The following is an 18,845-nucleotide window of genomic DNA, read 5'->3' on the forward strand; positions in this document are numbered from 1 at the left end:
ACTATTCCCATAATTCACACTGACTTCTCAGTTCCCAGAACGCACTAAGCTACTTCCCAACTCAAAGCCTCCAAACGCTATCTTCACACTATTTAATCCAGTTGTCATGATTTATTTAATGTGTCTCTCTCCACCACGAGATGATAAGCCCAATGAGGGAAGAGTCCATGCTTGACTTGCTCACTGCCTATCCCAAGAGAGTAGCACAATGCATGGCACGTAGCAAGCAGCTGATGCTCTTTGTTGAGTAAACAGATTCTACAATCTGGAATGCTGTTTCTGTCTCTGCTTTCCTTGCTATCTGGTTCACTACAAAGTACACCCCAGCCTCACCTTATGTGAGCATCCTCAGGGATGCCCTTTCTGACTCATCTCTTATATTCTGTGACAGACTAGTCAGGAAGAAAATTTCTTTTATCGGACAAAGTAATTTCCCTTTCAAGCATGGTGAATTTGAGGCAATAATTAGATATTATGGGACTATCCCACATATCCAACATGATTAGGACTGCAAATGAAGATTTGAGAACCAGCTGCATCCAGCTATGAGTTAATGTTTTCTAACAGAGAAGAGATGGTCAGAGATAAAACAAATGCCCATGTTGAGATGGAAAGAAACCATTTCAATAATGAAAGAATGTTTAAGCTGTTCAGTATTTTAGAGAGGAAAAGATAAAAAGTTCTGGAAAGATCATTTGACTTGATGAATAGGTCACTACAGGGTCCAGTTTTTGCAAAATGATGGGAACAAAAGTTGGGTTGCAGATTGTTAATAACAGCAGCATGTATAGACTCTTTTTAAAGAAGTTTAATGTTAAAAATTGAGAGAAATGAGTCATGAACTAAAGAATTGACAGTGCAGTCAATTAAGGTTTTCCAAAATATGGCAGAACTACACAGTTTCAGGGGAAAAATACCTATTACAGCGGCGAAGGCTGAAGTCAGTTGAACATTTTGACCACTCACTTCTTCTAGGATATACTATCTCCTTGATTTTTACCATGCTACACTATCTCTCCTCTTCTCCCATTTGCCCTCTTTCTTCTCTTTCTTTTATCCTCCCTTTCCACTCCTTTCCAAGACAAGTAAGTGCTGTCCAACTGGTAGCAGTAGCCATGTAGCTACTGAGTGCCTAAAATGTATATAGTCTGAATTACAATGTGCTCTAAGTGTGATGAACCCACCAGATTTCTAAAGCTAGGTGAGATAAAAGTAAAGTAAAATATCCTATTAATTTTTTACATTATTACATGTTGAAATGACAATATTTTTGATATATTAAATTAAATAAATATTATTAAATTAATTTCACATTTTTATTATTTTTTAATTAGGTTACTAGAACATAGTAAATTACATATGTAGCTTACATTGTAGTTCTATTGGACAGCACTGCTCTAGATTTTCTTATCTATACATTCTCCCTAGGCTTCAGACACCACCTCTAAATAGTTGATATGCAAATACATATCTTCACATGAAACACATTCAGACATCATTGCTATGCCTCAAACCTTCTAGACATCTTCTTTTAGAAGTCTCAGGAACAGGCAATGTGGCTCACACCTGTAATCCCAGGGCTTTGGGAGGCTGAGGTGGGAGGATCACTTGGGGCCAGAAGTTCCAGATCAGCCTGGGCAACATAGGGAGATCCAGTTTCTTAAAAAATATTTTTTATAATTAGCTGAGCATGGTGATGTGCACCTAGCTACTTGGGAGGCTGAGGTGGGAGGATTGCTTAAGCCCAGGAGTTGAAGGTAAAAGTGAGCTATTATCATACCTCTGCAATCCAGCCTGGGCGACAGAACAAAACACTGTCTCTGGAAAAAAAAAAAAAAAATGTACCTCATACTCAGCATGTGTGAAATCAAACTTACTTCCTGCTGTCCTCTTTCTTCAAACCTAATCCTGTTCCATGGTCCAGTCTATGTGAGTGTCATCAACACCCTCTTGCATAAGCCAGAATTTTAGACCCTTCTTTGAACTCCTGAGCTCAGACAATCTGCCCACCTCGGCCTCCCAAAGTGCTGGGATTACAGGCTGAGCCACTGCGCTGGCCCAGATTTTTTACAAAATGAGAATCTAATTAGGTCAGCCTTCTTTATCAAAACCTTCCATGGGTTCTCATTGCTCTTAGAATAAAGACCCAAATTATTAATATTGTTTACAATACCACGTATTATCTCTTCCCTGTTCACCTCTCTTGCACAATTTTCCCCAACTCTCTTTGCCTAACTGACCCTCTTTCAGTACCTTGAACTTGCCATGTTCCCTCCAGAAATAAAGCCTTTATTATATAGGTTCTCCTCACAACTCACTCACTCTACCCTTCCCTGGTAACTTCTCTTTAGTCTCCAGATTTCAGCTCAGTTATCACTTCTTCAAGGAAATCTTTCTGTTAAGCACCCCCCGCAACCCGACTGTGACTCACCATAAGTAATAATGGTGATGGTGAGAACATTTAGCATTTATCAAGCACTTAGTATGTAATAGGCTCTTTTCTAGTGCTTTACACATAATAATGTAGTAAATTTTTAAAACTATCTTTTTTAGTCTCCATTTTTGGAACACAATTCATTATAATATACATTATTCTATGAGAAAATTAAAGCTCAGACAGGTTAAGTAATTTTCCCAAGAGCAGCTAGAAAGTGATAGAGCTAAGATTCAAAATTAGGCATCCTGATTCCAGAGTTCATGGGGTTAACTGCTACATTATATGATCTTTTCAGACTAGGCTACACCTCTTTATTACAAGTTTTAGATCTCCAGGGATCTTCATAATAGAGAAGGTGTAATTCCACAGCATTTGGGTGACTGGTTAATGTCTTTCTCTTATACCTTGCCCCAAATTCTTTAAGGGGAGGTGCAGATACCATATCTACCTTTGTTTATTGCTTAATCATGGTGCCTAGAATTGTGGCTGGCATAAAGTAGACATGTAATATATTTGGGGGAAAGGATACAAAATAAATGTATGCATATATGAAAGAAGAAAGAACGAAGGGAAAGAAGGAAAGAAAAAAGTGAAAGAAAGTGGGTTCCATGTCTCTAGTTATGAATTTCTCTATTGAGCACAGCTTGGTCTACCACATTCTATCTTGGTTCCTACATTTACCTTAGGAAATCTGACTTTTACTCTGCCTACAATAAAATCAGACATCCTTTCTGGTATGTACCTAATGAGTTTAGAACTTCTCCTGAGCAATTACTTGATTATGAATAGCTGATTCATTTAATATTTATTTCAGGCAGAAAATATCAAAATTGTATCACCATTGAGTAATTTACCCATCACATAATTATGAATACCAAGTTCTCTAATACATCCTACATCCAGCAAGACTGGAGACTACTTTTCATTCCTCTAAAACTTCATGGGCTTTTATGCCTCTGGTATATTGCTTGTTATTCCATTTCCAACCCTTCTTTGCTGAGAAAATGTCTATGTATCTTTCAAGGTCAAGATTAAATGTCATCTCCCAGTCTTACACAGATGCTAAGCTTAATTGTAGGATATTTTGATATGATTATACTATTAAAGATATGGCTACAATCTTGTTATTAAGGTTGGACTCTCCCCTGAAGAGTTGGCCATTCCTAGTGTCAATTACACAGGGGAAGAGCTAAGCCCTAAACCACAAAAAGGAGTGAGTCTCCTGCCTGCTCGTCTGTCCCTCAGACTCTTGGAAATGGATCTCTGGAGCTGAGCTATGCCAGATGACTAGGAAAAGGCAGCATCTGTCTTTCAGAGGCAGATGTGGAGGTGGGTAAGGAGGTCTCACTATAGTGAACCATAAGCACAAGATGAGCAACTCAGTCATATAAACCAGATTATCACGATCAGCAGCTTTCATACTATTAATATTTCAACACCCTGACCTGTCACAATTGGTTATGAGATGTATCACAACTAAAGTGTTACTAATAATAAAGTTCCATAGTTGAAATATGACTAACTTTTTAAAAAGTAAGTAGAGTGGGCCAAGCGTGGTGGCTCACACCTGTAATCCCAGCTCTTAGGGAGCCCGAGGCGGGTGGATCACGACGTCAGGAGATCAAGACCATCCTGTCCAATCTGGTGAAACCCTGTCTCTACCAAAAAATACAAAAATTAGCCAGGTGTGGTGGCGCATGCCTGTAGTCCCAGCTACTCGGGAGGCTGAGGCAGGAGAATTGCTTGAACCCGGGAAAAGGAGGTTGCAGTGAGCTGAGATAGCACCACTGCACACCAGCCTGGCGACAGAGCGAGACTCCATCTCCAGGGGGAAAAAAAGTAAGTAGAGTGGATTCCAGATTACTTCAATGATAACTTCCTCACTGCTCTGCAAAACAATATGCTCTCTTTGGGAGAAAATGAAGAGGAATCAGAGCCAGCTAGCTAGCTGGCTAGCTAACGGGCAATTGTTCAAAACCTGGGGGGCACATGGGAGTATGTCATAAAGTCATGTCGCCTGCCAGCTTGCCAGCTTTCTAAGTAGGGTGAAAGGATTAAGTAAGAACTGTTCTAGGCCGGGCGCGGTGGCTCATGCCTGTAATCCCAGCACTTTGGGAGGCTGAGGGGGACAGATCACGAGGTCAGATCAAGACCATCCTGGCCAACACGGTGAAACCCCTTCTCTACTAAAAAAAAAAAAAAATACAAAAAATTAGCCGGTGATGGCGGGCTGTAGCCAGTGGTGGCGGGCGCCTGTAGTCCCAGCTACTCGGGAGGCTGAGGGAGGAGAATGGCATGAACTCAGGAGGCGGAGCTTGCAGTGAGCCGAGATTGTGCCACTGCACTCCAGCCTGGGTGACAGAGCCAGACTCCATCTCAAAATAATAATAATAATAAATAATAATAATAATAATAAAAGAAGAAGAAGAACTGTTCTTCTAGTTGTATATTACTGAATTTTGTTTCCAGTGGTTATCTCCTAGATCTAGTAAATAATCCTTCCTACTCTTCTCTGCTACAGGGGATCATCTGGGCCAGAGTGAATGTGAATGGAAGAGCAGTGCCTTCTTGCGGTCACCATGGTTTGGGCAGCAGTTGTGACTACTTCCCCAAGGGGAAAACAAGTATCTGGGAAAAGGTTTGGGGGTTATAAGGCCCATGACTCCTTTCACATGGAGATTTGCTCTCTACTGCAAAATTAAAAGTGTTATTTTATTATGGAAAATGAAATTATTTTTACAGAAAGATTTTCTTAACTCCCCCTGGCAAGTTAAGTCATACCCCATCTGTCCTCCCATAGTTAGGAATGTGTGATAGTATAGATTTTATCACTTTGCATTCTAATTACTTGTTTACATGAACACTTCCCCAGTACATTGAGAAGTCACAGCAAGCAGGGATTGGGTCTCACACTGCCTTGAATTACTATTTCTTATGGTCACTATGCTTGGCATTGGAATAAGAACCAGCAAATATTTCTTTTTATTTAATTTTTAAGTTCAGGGGTACATGTACAGGTTTGTTATATAGGTAAACTTGTGTTATGGGGGTTTGTTGTACAGATCATTTCATCACCCAGGTATAAACCTAGTACCCATTGCTTATTTTTCCTGATCCTTTTCCACCTCCTACCCTCCATCCTTCACCCTCCAATAGACCCCAATGTGTGTTGTTCCCCTATACATGTCCATGTGTTCTCATCCTTTAGCTCCCACTTATAAGTGAGAACATGTGGTATTTGGTTTTCTGTTCCTACATTTAGTTTGCTAAGGATAATGGCCTCCAGGTCCATCCATGTCTCTGCAAAGGAATCATCTCATTTTTTATGGCTGCATAGTATTCCATGGCATATATGTACCACATTTCCCTTATCCAGTCTACCATTCACGGGAATTTAGGTTAATTCCATGTTTTTACCATTGTTAATAGTGCTACAATGAACATACGTGTGCAGGTTAATGATAGAAAAATTTATATTAGCTCAGGTATATAGCCAGTAATGGGATTGCTGGATCAAATGGTGTTTCTGTCTCTTGGTCTTTGAGGAATTTTCACACTGTCTTCCACAATGGTTGAACTAATTTGCACTCCCACGAACAATGTAAAAGTGTTCCTTTTTCTCCACAACCTCTCCAGCATCCTTGTTTTTTGACTTTTTAATAACAACCATTCTGACTGGTGTGAGATGGTATGTCATTGTGGTTTTGATTTGCATTTCTCTGATGATCAGTGATGTTTAGCTTATTTTCATATGCTTGTTGACCTCATGTATATCTTCTCTTGAAAAGTGTCTGCTCATGTCCTTTGCCCACTTTTTAATGGGTTTGTTTTTCTCTCATAAATTTGTTTAAGTTCCTTATAGAAGTTGGATATTAGACCTTTGTCAGATGCATAGTTTGCAAATATTTTCTCCCATTCTGTAGGTTTTCTGTTCACTCTATTGATGGTTACTTTTGCTATGCAGAAGCCCTTTAGTTTAATTAGATCCCATTTGTCAATTTTTGCTTTTGCTTTTAGCACCTTTGTCATGAAATCTTTGCCTGTTCCTATGTCCAGAATGGTATTGCCCAGATTGTCTTTCAGGATTTTTATAGTTTTGGGTTTTACATTTAAGTCTTTAATCCACCTTGAGTTGATTTTTGTATATGGTTTAAGGAAGGTGTCCAGCTTCAATCTTCTGCATATGGCTAACCAGTTTTCCCAGCACCATATATTGAACAAGGAGTCCTTTCCCCATTCCTTGTTTTGGTCAGTTTTGTTCAAGATCAGATAGTTGTAGGTGTGGCCTTATTTCTGGGTTCTTTATTCTGTTCCATTGGTCTCTATGTCTGTTTTCGTACCAGTACCATGCTGTTTTGGTCACTGTAGTCCTATAGTATAATTTGAAGTCAGATAGCATGATGCCTCCAGCTTTGTTATTTTTGCTTAGGATTGCCTTGTCTAATTAGGCTCTTTTTTGGTTCCATGTGAATTTTAAAATGGTTTTTTTCTAGTTCTGTGAAGAATATCAATGGCAGTTTAATGGGAATAGCATTGAATCTATAAATTGCTTTGGACAGTATGGCCATTTTAACAATATTAATTCTTCCTATCCATGAAAATGGATTTTTTTTGTTTGTTTGTATCATCTTTGATTTCTTTGAGCAGTGTTTTGTAGTTCTCTTTGTGGAGCTCTTTCACCTTCCTGGTTAAATGTATTCCTAGATATGTTATTCTTTTTGTGGCAGTTGTGAATGGGATTTGGTTCTTGGCTTGACTGTTGGTATATAGAAGTGTTAGTGATTTTAGCACATTGATTTTGTATCCTGAGACTTTACTGAGGTTATCAGCTTAAAGAGCTTTTGGGCGAACATGATCAGAAAAGAAAACCAATATTCATTACATTCAGTTTGAGTTCTTGTTGTTGTTTTATAACGATCTCAGTTTAAAGCTACTTTTATTTCATAGTTTTAATCTTTTGTGGTACATAGAAGGCACTCAATATAATATTTTTTGATTGATTTCTCATGTATGTCATATTAACATGCAAAATGTAGCATGAAGAATAAAGCAATGAGTCAAACACAAAGTTGTTCTCCTGAAACTCAGATTTAATGGAGTCAGAACCTTGACAAATTTATTCAAGACCAACCAAAGAAATGTCAAGCTCTGTAACTTTGCATTCTGGCTTCATCTGCTTTAGGGTACTTCATGTAACTTCTATACCACTGAATTTTCCTCCCACCAGGCCATTGCTAGACATTGTGGTCTAGTCTAAACCATAGAGACCCAGAGGGCTCTTGGCCAGTCACCCTTCTCTTTTCTACCTTCTTACTGCACCTAGATGATCTCATTCAGTTCTAGCACTTTATATGTGCTGATAACCTCCAATCTGCAGCCTTATCTTTTATATTCAATTGCCTATTTGACATCCCCACTCAGGTAACTGATAGGTATCTCAAACACAATATGGATAAAGTAGAACTCATATTTTTACTTCCCCACTTCCCCAAAGAGATTATTCCTCTTCCAATCTCCTTCAACTCAATAAATGCTTCTTGACCCACTTTCTTAAAAATTGACACAATGTTCCTTTTTAAAATGTAATAAGAGTGTGCCATTTCTCTGCTTTAAAAATCTCTCATTTGGCAGGCAGAATAATGGCCACCCAAAGATAACCTCATTCTAATCCCGGGAAACTGCAATGTGTTGTAGATGGAATTAAGTGGCTAATCAGCTAACTTTAAAATAAAAAAATTATCCAGATGGGTCCAAAATAATACTTTATATGTTGAAGACAGAAGCAGAAGAGTTTAAATCAAAGTGATACAGTGTGAGAATTGTTTTGTTTTTTTTTTTTTTTACTTAAGCCATTCACTTTGGCTGGAAAAGGTGAAAAAAATTTAACCAATCATTTCAGGGTTTGAAGATGGAAGGGGGCCCATGAGCCAAGGAATAAAAGCGACTCTAGAATCTAGGAAAAGATAAAAATGTAAATTTCTCACCAGAGCTTCCAAAACAGAGCTCAGCCCTGCTAACATCTTGGTTTTAGTTCAGTGAGACATACTTCAGACTTCTAATCCCCAGAACTGTGAAGTAATAAATTTTTGTTGTTTTAAACTACTGAGTTTGTGATAATTTGTTAGGGCAGCAATAGGAAACTAATATACTCTCCCAATATACTCTCCCAAGTCTTCTCATTTGTTCTAAAAATAAAATACAAATTTCATAATCTATGTTACAAACCCAAAAAGATCAAGTCTCCAATCCCATCACCAACAACTGTGGTCTGTGTTTTATGGGTTCCTCAAATAGGCATAGGTGATTTCTGCCTTGAGGAATTTTCACTGCCTCTCCTCCATAACCTACCGTGTCCATCTGCCATGGCTGACTTCTTCCTACTCATGTCTCAGCTTGACTGCTCACCTTTTCCTATACATGTTTTCTAATCATTGTATCTAAAGTAACTCCTAGGCATTCTTTATCACATCCACCCTATCTTACCTCCAGCATAGCACTTAGTAATTTCTGCTTTTTTCTTCTTCATTTATTTATTTATATATGCTTGCCTGCTCCCCTCGATTAGAATGTAAGTTCCATGAGAACAGAATCTATAATTATGACAGTAACAAGTAGGCACTGTATAGTATTTACTACATGAATGCATGAATAAATGATACAATAAGTGGAAGCTGATTTGTAGTTCTGAATATGAAGACTTTACATAATTTCAAAGAAAGCATAAAAATTTTCATAAATTTGTAGGAAAATCAGAGTAACAAGAAATGAGTTACATGATTCTTTTCACTGACTCCTATGAATCTTTCGACTGACCCTACATAATTTCCTGGGTAGGAGCAATATTCATCATTCTTCCATTGTTCCTTTGGTGGAGGCTTTCCCCCAATAAATCCTGATGAGCTCTCCTAAACAAATGGACACTTGAAATTGGTGGGCAATCAATTAAACAGTAGGTGTCATAGCACCATAAGTGGGCTGGGCATGGTGGCTCATGCCTGTAATCCCAGCACTTTGGGAGGCCAAGGAGGGCAGATCACCTGAGGTCAGGAGTTCAAGACCAGCCTGATCAACATGGAGAAACCCCCGTCTCTACTAAAAATACAAAATTAGCCAGACATTGTGGTGCATGCCTGTAATCCCAGCTACTCGGGAAGCTGAGGCAGGAGAGTCGCTTGAACCTGGGAGGCAGATGTTGGAGTGAGCCAAGATCACGCCATTGCACTCTAGGCTGGGCAACAAGAGCGAAACTCCATCAAAAAAAAAAAAAAGAAACAAACATACAAACAAAAAAACACATCAAAATGATAGGAGAGTCCTGAAAGAGAGATGGTATTATGAAGAAAGAAAGCTTTCATGCAGCTGCTTCTGGATTTGGAAGAAATTTTCTAAAGTTTATTTTAGTAACTAAGGTATAAAGTTAGCAACATTATGAATAAAATGTCAAAGGAAGATTCTACAAATTAAATATTGCCATTAAAAAGAGGTGGGAAACGTGCCACTTTCATCTTCTTATCACAGCAAGCAATCGCCTCTCTGAGGCCCTCAATCCTAGCTCAGTTCCCACTTTCTCCATGAAGCCTTGGCTGACCACTGCAGTGGGAAATTTTTCTTCCCACTAAGGATCTTATGTTCAGATTGGTGGTAAGGATAAATAGTATAAACTCAAATGAATAAAAATTAAAACATTTCTGTTTTCTTTAAATCTTATTTTAAGTTCCAGGAAACATGTGTAGGACGTGCAGGTTTGTTACATAGGTAAATGTGTGCCCAAAACATGGCTCTTAAAATTTGTTTAGAAATTGGAATTTGCCTTACTCTTTAGGTCTCAAAGGAGTAAGGTCTGTGATGTTCAGAGGATTACGTCTCTCAGACTGTGCTCTTACAATTTAGTAGGTCTCTGATGTTCAAAGGATTAGGTCTCTCAGGCTGTGCTCTGAAGTCAATGCCAACTAAATCCCTTTAGAATTATTTCGAACATCTGAACCATTCTCTACCGGTGACATAAATATTGGCATCAACCTCTTTGTAAAACTATTCTCCTAAATGATCAAGAAGATAGAGCTTAATTGTGGGATCTACTTTAAAAACTGTTATCAGGCAACCTACTGGCCCCTTTAAAACTCTTACCAGGGAAAATTCAGGTGAGAAAGAATTTAAAACTTATTTTTGCTAGAAATATTAATCACATGAAACATTTATTTCTCTAAGTTATTTAAGGTTTTTTTCTTAAAACTCTAATTTTTCAATGTTTTAAGCTCGTTAAATTATTTTTAAATCTAAAGTCTATTGTGTAAGCTTTAGACAAATGACTATCATTCATTTGTATCACTTCTGAATTCAACAGAAGCCTAAATTTATACCAAGAGATAAAAGCACACTTTTATAGTAATAACAGAATACATTAATGAAGACTTTGAAACTTATTTGAATAATGTAGTTTGTCCTATTACTTATAAACTTGATGAAATGAATTATTAACCTCTACAATGAAATAGTGTTTAAAATTTTTGTGTTGGGCATTCCTATGTATTAAACAAATTATATAAGTAAGGACTATAATTTCAAACCAGTCTTTCAAATCCCAATATAATTTTGGGGAATGTTCTAGTTTCTTTTTGATTCTTAGAGAAATAAAATATCAATGTAAAATTTATTTCTATCTGACCAATGGACAACTGGGTGAACTGAAGGAAATTTTATATAACTTCAAGCTGGCAAGGGCAAGGCAGTTAATGAAAAAGTTATTCAAATTACATAAGTTTCAAACGTTATTTTAAAAATATTGATCTTAAAGGTACATCAGCCGGGTGCAGTGGCTCACGCCTGTAATCTCAGCACTTTGGGAGGCTGAGGCAGGAGGATCACTTGAGGTCAGGAGTTTGAGACCAGCCTAGCCAACATGGTGAAACCCCTCCTCTACTAAAAATACAAAAAATAAATAGCCAAGCAGGTGGCGCATGCCTATAATTTCATACTTGGTAGGCAGAGGCAGGAGAATCCCTTGAACCTGGGAGGTGGAGGTTGCAGTGAGCCAAGATTGTACCTCTGCACTCCAGCCTGGGCAACACAGTAAGACCCTGTTTCAAAAAATAAACTTTAAAAAATATATATATACACACCACCTTCAAGTAATCTGAGATTTGAAAGTTAGTAATACCTCCAGAAACCAAAAAGGAGAGATCTTCTTATATCTTTCCAAAATGGTTTTCCTCTGTTCCCAAACTTCGGAGTATAGTTGTGGTCAATGAATATCCAGAAAACTGTCTATCTAGAAATATCTAGGAAGGTCAGTCAACCTTTCAAAGCAAGTAGGTAGCATAAAGCAGGCATCCAATGACTATCAGCTCAATTAATACATGATTCCCAAAGTAACAAAGATAAATAAGGTAGATTGAAACAAAATGCTCCCCAATAGGTAAGAACTCTTTGTCTATAAGTACATATAATGAGTAGATAATGAAAGTTTTTAAAATATCCCAAAATTTTAATAAATGTGAACACCCTAGAATCTAGAAATACAGTGAAAACACATGACATTTGAAAGAGTAAAAGTTGACACCAAAGAGATATTGCTTCCATAGAGGAGGTGACCTTAAGATTGCATTACCACATGATGTGGACGTATGCCTGAATAGTTTGAGATGCAGGATTGCCAGCAAATTACTATTATTTATAACTGGTGATGCCATTATCATAAAAGTGGAGTAGGCATTTGCTCAATGAATCCATTGTAACATTATTCACAGTAGAATTGTGAAGTGCAGAAAACATTAGTTAAATTCCCATGATTATTGTGCACTTAATCAAGTTATAAAACACTGCAGACCTAAGAGCATGCCATTTTATTTACTTAATAAAAAATTTCTATCCTGATTATTGAAGCAATAGCCATTGCAGACAATTTGAAATGGAGGAAAATATAAAGCAGAAAAATAATTGACCTCTAATTTTTATTGCATAGAAAAAACTAGTAATATTTTGATGTATTGTCATGCTACTTTTTTTAACCTTCATATGTAAGCATTTATTTGGAAATTGCAATTATTTTGTTTATAAAACTTTCTATTTTGTTTTTTACATAATGTATTTCTATTTTATCATTACAATAATCTTCAAGGTAAACAGCATTTTTAATGATTGTACGATATGCCATCGTGTGAATGATTCACATTTATTTTATCATAACTTACTAAATGGTTATACCATCACTTTTAGATGTTTTGAATTTTTTATGATTATGAATGAAATTACAATGGACATCATTTTATGTCAATCTTTGTAGAAGAGTCTAATTATTTCTTTCTGGTCAATTCATTATTATTGGCCAAAGGATGTCAATGTTTAAGAGTTTCTTTAATTTATTACAAATTATTTTCCAGTAATTGCACCAATTTTAGATAACACTATATATTATCATTTCTTTTTAAAAACATCTTGCCATTTTAATAGGCAAAATAAATATAGCCTCATAGCTATTTTAAATTATGTTTCTCTGATTAGTAATGAAGTTAAAAATTTTTAATTTGTAAAAATTATATTTCCTTCAGATTTTTCTGTTCCGCCATTGACCTATTTTCTAGTGATTATTTGTACTGATTCCTTCCTAAAATACAACTAGAGAAACAATATCCTATTTATTCCAGTCTCCCAGTGTTTGTTTGATGCTTAATTTTTATTCATGATTTTTGACATATATAAATAAATTTGTCAATTTTTAACCTTTTTCTTGAATTTTTGATAGCATTTAAATTTCATGCACACATGAATAATTCTTAATTGTATGCATAAATTGTATTATAAATAAACTGGATGGTTGCTAGTATAGGCATTTTTTCTCATTTCCCCTAATCTCTCTGTCTCCTCCCCACTTCCGTCCACATCCCTTTTCCTCCCCACCCCAGAGGGGTACAAATACCTTAAAAATAGCCTGCTTCCAAAGCATGTTATGTTTAAGTGTACACTCCAGCAGTATTGGAGATAGTTAATTAATAAGGATATACAACTGAAAATAGGCATTTAAATTTTTTATTGTGATAGAAAATACATAAAATGTATCACCTTAGCCATATTTAAGAGTGTAGTTCAATAGAATTAAGTACATTTGCAATGTTGTATTAATACAGCCATCACCACTACTCATCCAGAACTTTATTTATCTTCCCAAACTGAAACTCTGTAACCATTAAGAAATAGCTCCCTGTTCCCACCTCCCACTGACAACCACCACTCTATATTCTGTCTTTATAAATTTGACTACTCTAGGTACCTGTAAATGGAATAATAGAATCTTTGTCCTTTTTTGACTGGCTTACTTCAATTAGCATTATGTCTCCAAGGTTGATCCATGTTGTAACATGTCAGAATTTCTTCCCTTTTTAGGGTTGAATAATGTTCCATTATATGTATATACCACCATTTATTTATTCATCATCCTTGGACATTTGGGTTGTCTCCACCTTTTGACTATTATGAATAATGCTGCTATTAACATTGGCATATAAAAATACTCTTTTAAACAACGTTGTTAATCAGTACATATATATTCATTGAAATTTTGGGGAATGTTGATACTAATTGCTGACATTTAAATTATGAATCAGCTTTACTTAACCCATATAGAGAAGTGTTGTTCTCTGGATCTTTCTGTCAAGACCTCAAAACCCATCTTTGTGAGGATAATCTGATGTCTTTCTTCCTCAAAATGTGCTGGAAATATTCACAATAGCAGAGACATGGAATCAACCTAAATGCCCATCAACAATTGAGTGGATAAAGAAAATGTGGTACATACACAGCATGGAATACTATGCAGCCATAAGAAAGAACGAGATCATGTCCTTTGTAGCAACATGGACAGAGCTGGAGGCCATTATCCTAAGCAAACTAATGGAGGAACAGAAAACCAGGTATTGCATGTTCTCACTTATAAGTGAGAGCTAAACACTGAGTACACATGTACAGAAAGAATGGAACGACAGACAGTGGGGCCTACTTGACAGTGGAGGGTGGAAGGACAGAGAGACTGAAAAACTACTATTAGGTACTATTAAAATGGTTTAAAAATGATTTTAAAAGGTGCTGAAAATATGTTTCATCACTAGCCAAAGAGGTAATTCCTTTATGGAAATTCATTCTCCCCATGAATGGGGCATGCACCAAAGTCCAGGCAACACGAGGAAACATTGTGGAAGATGCTGTCCTTCCTTTAAGCCAAAGAGACCTCAATAACTGTGGCATATTATAAATTAGTGCCTTCTTTCTCCACAATTTTTTTTCAGACAAGTCAGGAATGACTGAAGAAAATCATACCATGAAAAATGAGTTTATCCTCATGGGATTTACAGATCACCCTGAGCTGAAGACTCTGCTGTTTGTGGTGTTCTTTGCCATCTATCTGATCACCGTGGTGGGGAATATTAGTTTGGTGGCACTGATATTTACACACCGTCGGCTTCACACACCAATGTACATCTTTCTGGGAAATCTGGCTCTTGTGGATTCTTGCTGTGCCTGTGCTATTACCCCCAAAATGTTAGAGAACTTCTTTTCTGAGAACAAAAGGATTTCCCTCTATGAATGTGCAGTACAGTTTTATTTTCTTTGCACTGTGGAAACTGCAGACTGCTTTCTTCTGGCAGCAATGGCCTATGACCGCTATGTGGCCATCTGCAACCCACTGCAGTACCACATCATGATGTCCAAGAAACTCTGCATTCAGATGACCACAGGGGCCTTCATAGCTGGAAACCTGCATTCCATGATTCATGTAGGGCTTGTATTTAGGTTAGTTTTCTGTGGATCGAATCACATCAACCACTTTTACTGTGATATTCTTCCCTTGTATAGACTCTCTTGTGTTGATCCTTGTATCAATGAACTGGTTCTATTCATCTTCTCAGGTTCAGTTCAAGTCTTTACCATAGGTAGTGTCTTAATATCTTATCTCTATATTCTTCTTACTATTTTCAAAATGAAATCCAAAGAGGGAAGGGCCAAAGCTTTTTCTACCTGTGCATCCCACTTTTTGTCAGTTTCATTATTCTATGGATCTCTTTTCTTCATGTACGTTAGACCAAATTTGCTTGAAGAAGGGGATAAAGATATACCAGCTGCAATTTTATTTACAATCGTAGTTCCCTTACTAAATCCTTTCATTTATAGCCTGAGAAATAGGGAAGTAATAAGTGTCTTAAGAAAAATTCTGATGAAGAAATAATCTCAAGAAAGATGGAAACAAGTGACATCTACTATAGCTTAATGATTTAAATGCAGCAAAAACTTCCATGTGAAATTACACAGGGGAAATGCATAAATTATAAGTAAAATTTTAATATATAAGAATACATTCAAATTAAGTGGCAAGAGGTAAGGGTAGAATATACAAAAAAGAGTAAACTGTGGTAAATCTGAATTCAAAATAACAAAAATGAAATTCTAATTTTGAACTCATTCAAGTAACAATGTAGTATGTTGTCAAGCTCTTGGTCTGTGTTGGCATCAGGGATGATAAGCATCCAAAAGAACACAGCAAAACTGGAAGTTACAAGTTCAAAGGACCATTCCATTAAGCATTGATAACCAGATAAGCTATTTTAATAGCTTAGAGCATGAGCATTATGGTTAAACTGAAAGAGTTTAAGATCATATGATGGTCAACCAGTAAAATCACTTACATCCATGAGCAACAAAATTGTGACAAGCAAATTTTGAGAAATCAATTTTAATAGCATTATGGGGACATTACTGTAGTTAGAAAGGAAGTATTAGGAAAACGAAGGTGTCAAATAATAGTGAATATCAGATTTCCAAATTTAAATTATTACTGAGTTAAATATTAAACACAGAATGTCAATTTTCAAGTCAAGCTACATTAAGAGAGTTTTATCTACTCCCATATCTACCTGCATAAATATACCATAACATAAACTTCCAGAAAAGCAGTTTAAACCTCATGTAGGATTTGAAGAGCTTCTTTGTTAGTGACTTAGGTGCAATGTCTCTGTGCTCCTACTTGAGAGGTGAGGAAAGGTTTCAACAATAGAGACCACTACCCTGGCTATATTATATATAGAAATGTAAAACGTAGTGTTGTTAAACTATAGGTAGAGTTTATCTAATTTTTTTTTCTTTTCACTATTGCAAAACCTGAAGTTGGGATTGTGGGTAGAGTAATGATCTTAATGTGATATCATTTTAAAAATTACTTTCCAATTATTCACTCAACATATATTTATTGAAATCCTGCTATAGGTAGGCATTGTTCTGGGTGTTGGGCCATATCAGTTACAAAAAATGCCAGTTTTTCCATCTTCTTGAAGAATAGAATATTGCCACAATTTTTATTACTAACTTCTGGATTAAGAAGGACCTATGTCACATAATAGAAAAAAATCTCCCTTCCACCTCTTGCTCTGAGGACCTGTCTAAATTCCCAGAAAGCAATTGTCAAGTGCTCCAGGTTAGCCAGCCACCAGAGGCTGGCATCACAGGAAAAATCAATATGCTGAGTCTGTACAGAAAAAGTAATAGGAGAGCAGATGAATTTCCAATTCCCTAACTCATCAATGCAAAAATATAACCACCTAGTTTTTCTTTGTAACCTCCAAGAAAATCTAACTTAGTTCATTCCAATTATACTTGGACATGTGAAGATCTTGTTTGTTTCAAATTAAATTCCATCAATTTAGGATTTACCCAACACTACCTACATCCTTCCTTCATCACATATAAATGTATAGGTCCTTGCCTGGTATCATGGCACTGAGCACAGGTGCCAGATTATATATGAGCTCTGTCCAAGCTATGATTCTGTGAGATGTTTGAGCCTATTTGACCCGTTGGTTATTTCTTCATGCCACCATCACTTCAGGTATCTACGTCCATGTCTACTCCTCAGGCTGCATTGATTTTCAGCTAAAATGTCTATTTATCCAACCCACAAGGCTTGGGTTGGCTGGCTCTCTCTCTCTTACTCTTCATTTGCTAATTTCTGAGTAAATTCTCTTGACCTCTTCCCAGTGGGTCCAGGAAATGTTGAAATGCATCATTTTTGCACTTCTGATGCTACACAATACCAGTACAATGTAGGATTTTGAAAGCTTACATGGGTCCCTTTTGAAGGTCCCTTTTGCACATAGGTCACCAAACCTCCCTGAGCAATTGTCACCCCACTCCCATGCCAGGACACCCCCTGGGAATTGAAACCACAGAACCTTTTCCAGGCAACATGAACTCTTCCCTTCTTGATGTTGCTTTTTTTCCCAACTGACTGAATCCTTAATTCTAGGATGATACTTAGTTTTCACATCATTACAAATGTTTCCCGAATGTACTTTTATGGAGTAAAATTGGACTCAAAAATGAGACTCTGTCTTAATCTATTCTCTCTGTCTGGAATATCAAAGGTATGCTCAGAAATAAAAAAAAAAGTGAGGGATAACACTGTTGTATGGCTCTGGCCTCCTTTTCTTATATCAATAAATGTGAACTGCCCTGGTTACTGTCTGAAACGGCAGGCATAGTTATTGGGTAAGACAGAATTACAGGAAGGCTTTATCTGAGAATTACTGGTTATGGGAGAAAAATATCTGATAAAATGAATATTTTTAAAATCTCGACTCATTTTATGGTATGCAGAGGAAAACAGACATGTTTAAAACAATATTTTGAAAAATAAAATTAAAAATTGTAAATATTTTATGTCATCCTTAATCAAAGTTTACTTATAATCACAAATGTGTACATAATTTTTTAAAAATTTTAAAAAGAGTGAATCAAATATAAAGGATTTTCCTTGGTATTATTTTTCAGAAAATTAAAGTATGAAAATTCAAAACAACCTTTATTTAACTTTTTACTTCAAGGAATAATAGTAATAATAATAATAATAATAGATTGATTTTTTTTAAAAAAAACAGTGACACTACAGGGGCATCATTTCTTTATTGTACAAATTTTTCTCTTTTGAATTTGTTTATAATTTTCTCATTTGTTCTTTTTTCACATTTTAATTGTTTTATGTCTGCAAGGACCTACTTGTCAATAGGGCTTTACATTTTATTCAAGTGGCAATCCAACACAATTTTCATCCACTTCATGAAATCGATCACATCTTTCTCAAGATCATTTCACACTAAAGTTCAAGCATGTTTACTGTATCAGAAAATTAGTGGGTGAGATATTGGAACAATGGCTGAAGATAGACACTAGAGTGAAGCATGGAGAAATGGTTAAGGGGAAAGTAATTCTAGAAGTGGTTGGTTCCCTTAGGAATATTTGTGTTCTGACAATTCTTACTTGCCTAGACAGCATTGTCACTTCAGGAACTGACATATTGAATGACATGATAATGTGAATCTCCTTGTTGACTCATCAGTTAATATCATAATTTTACCTCATTATGTATACA

At 36.4% G+C, this 18,845-nt stretch overlaps 1 protein-coding gene across 1 annotated transcript; it reads left to right on the forward strand.

Moving 5' to 3' along the window:
- Positions 1-10,471: 10,471 nt before the first annotated feature.
- LOC100974684 (olfactory receptor 5K1) lies at positions 10,472-18,082 on the forward strand. Its single transcript, XM_057302011.1, has 2 exons — positions 10,472-10,578; positions 14,716-18,082. Exon 2 carries the CDS (start codon positions 14,727-14,729, stop codon positions 15,651-15,653), a length of 927 nt encoding a protein of 308 aa, XP_057157994.1. The 5' UTR covers positions 10,472-10,578; positions 14,716-14,726; the 3' UTR covers positions 15,654-18,082.
- The last annotated feature ends 763 nt before the right edge of the window (positions 18,083-18,845 follow it).

This window comes from Pan paniscus, chromosome 2, assembly GCF_029289425.2.
Source record: "Pan paniscus chromosome 2, NHGRI_mPanPan1-v2.0_pri, whole genome shotgun sequence".
NCBI lineage: Eukaryota > Metazoa > Chordata > Mammalia > Primates > Hominidae > Pan > Pan paniscus.

Excerpts from the sequence above, each read along its gene's own strand:
- LOC100974684 (XM_057302011.1), top strand. The coding sequence starts at position 14,727 with ATGACTGAAGAAAATCATACCATGAAAAATGAGTTTATCCTCATGGGA.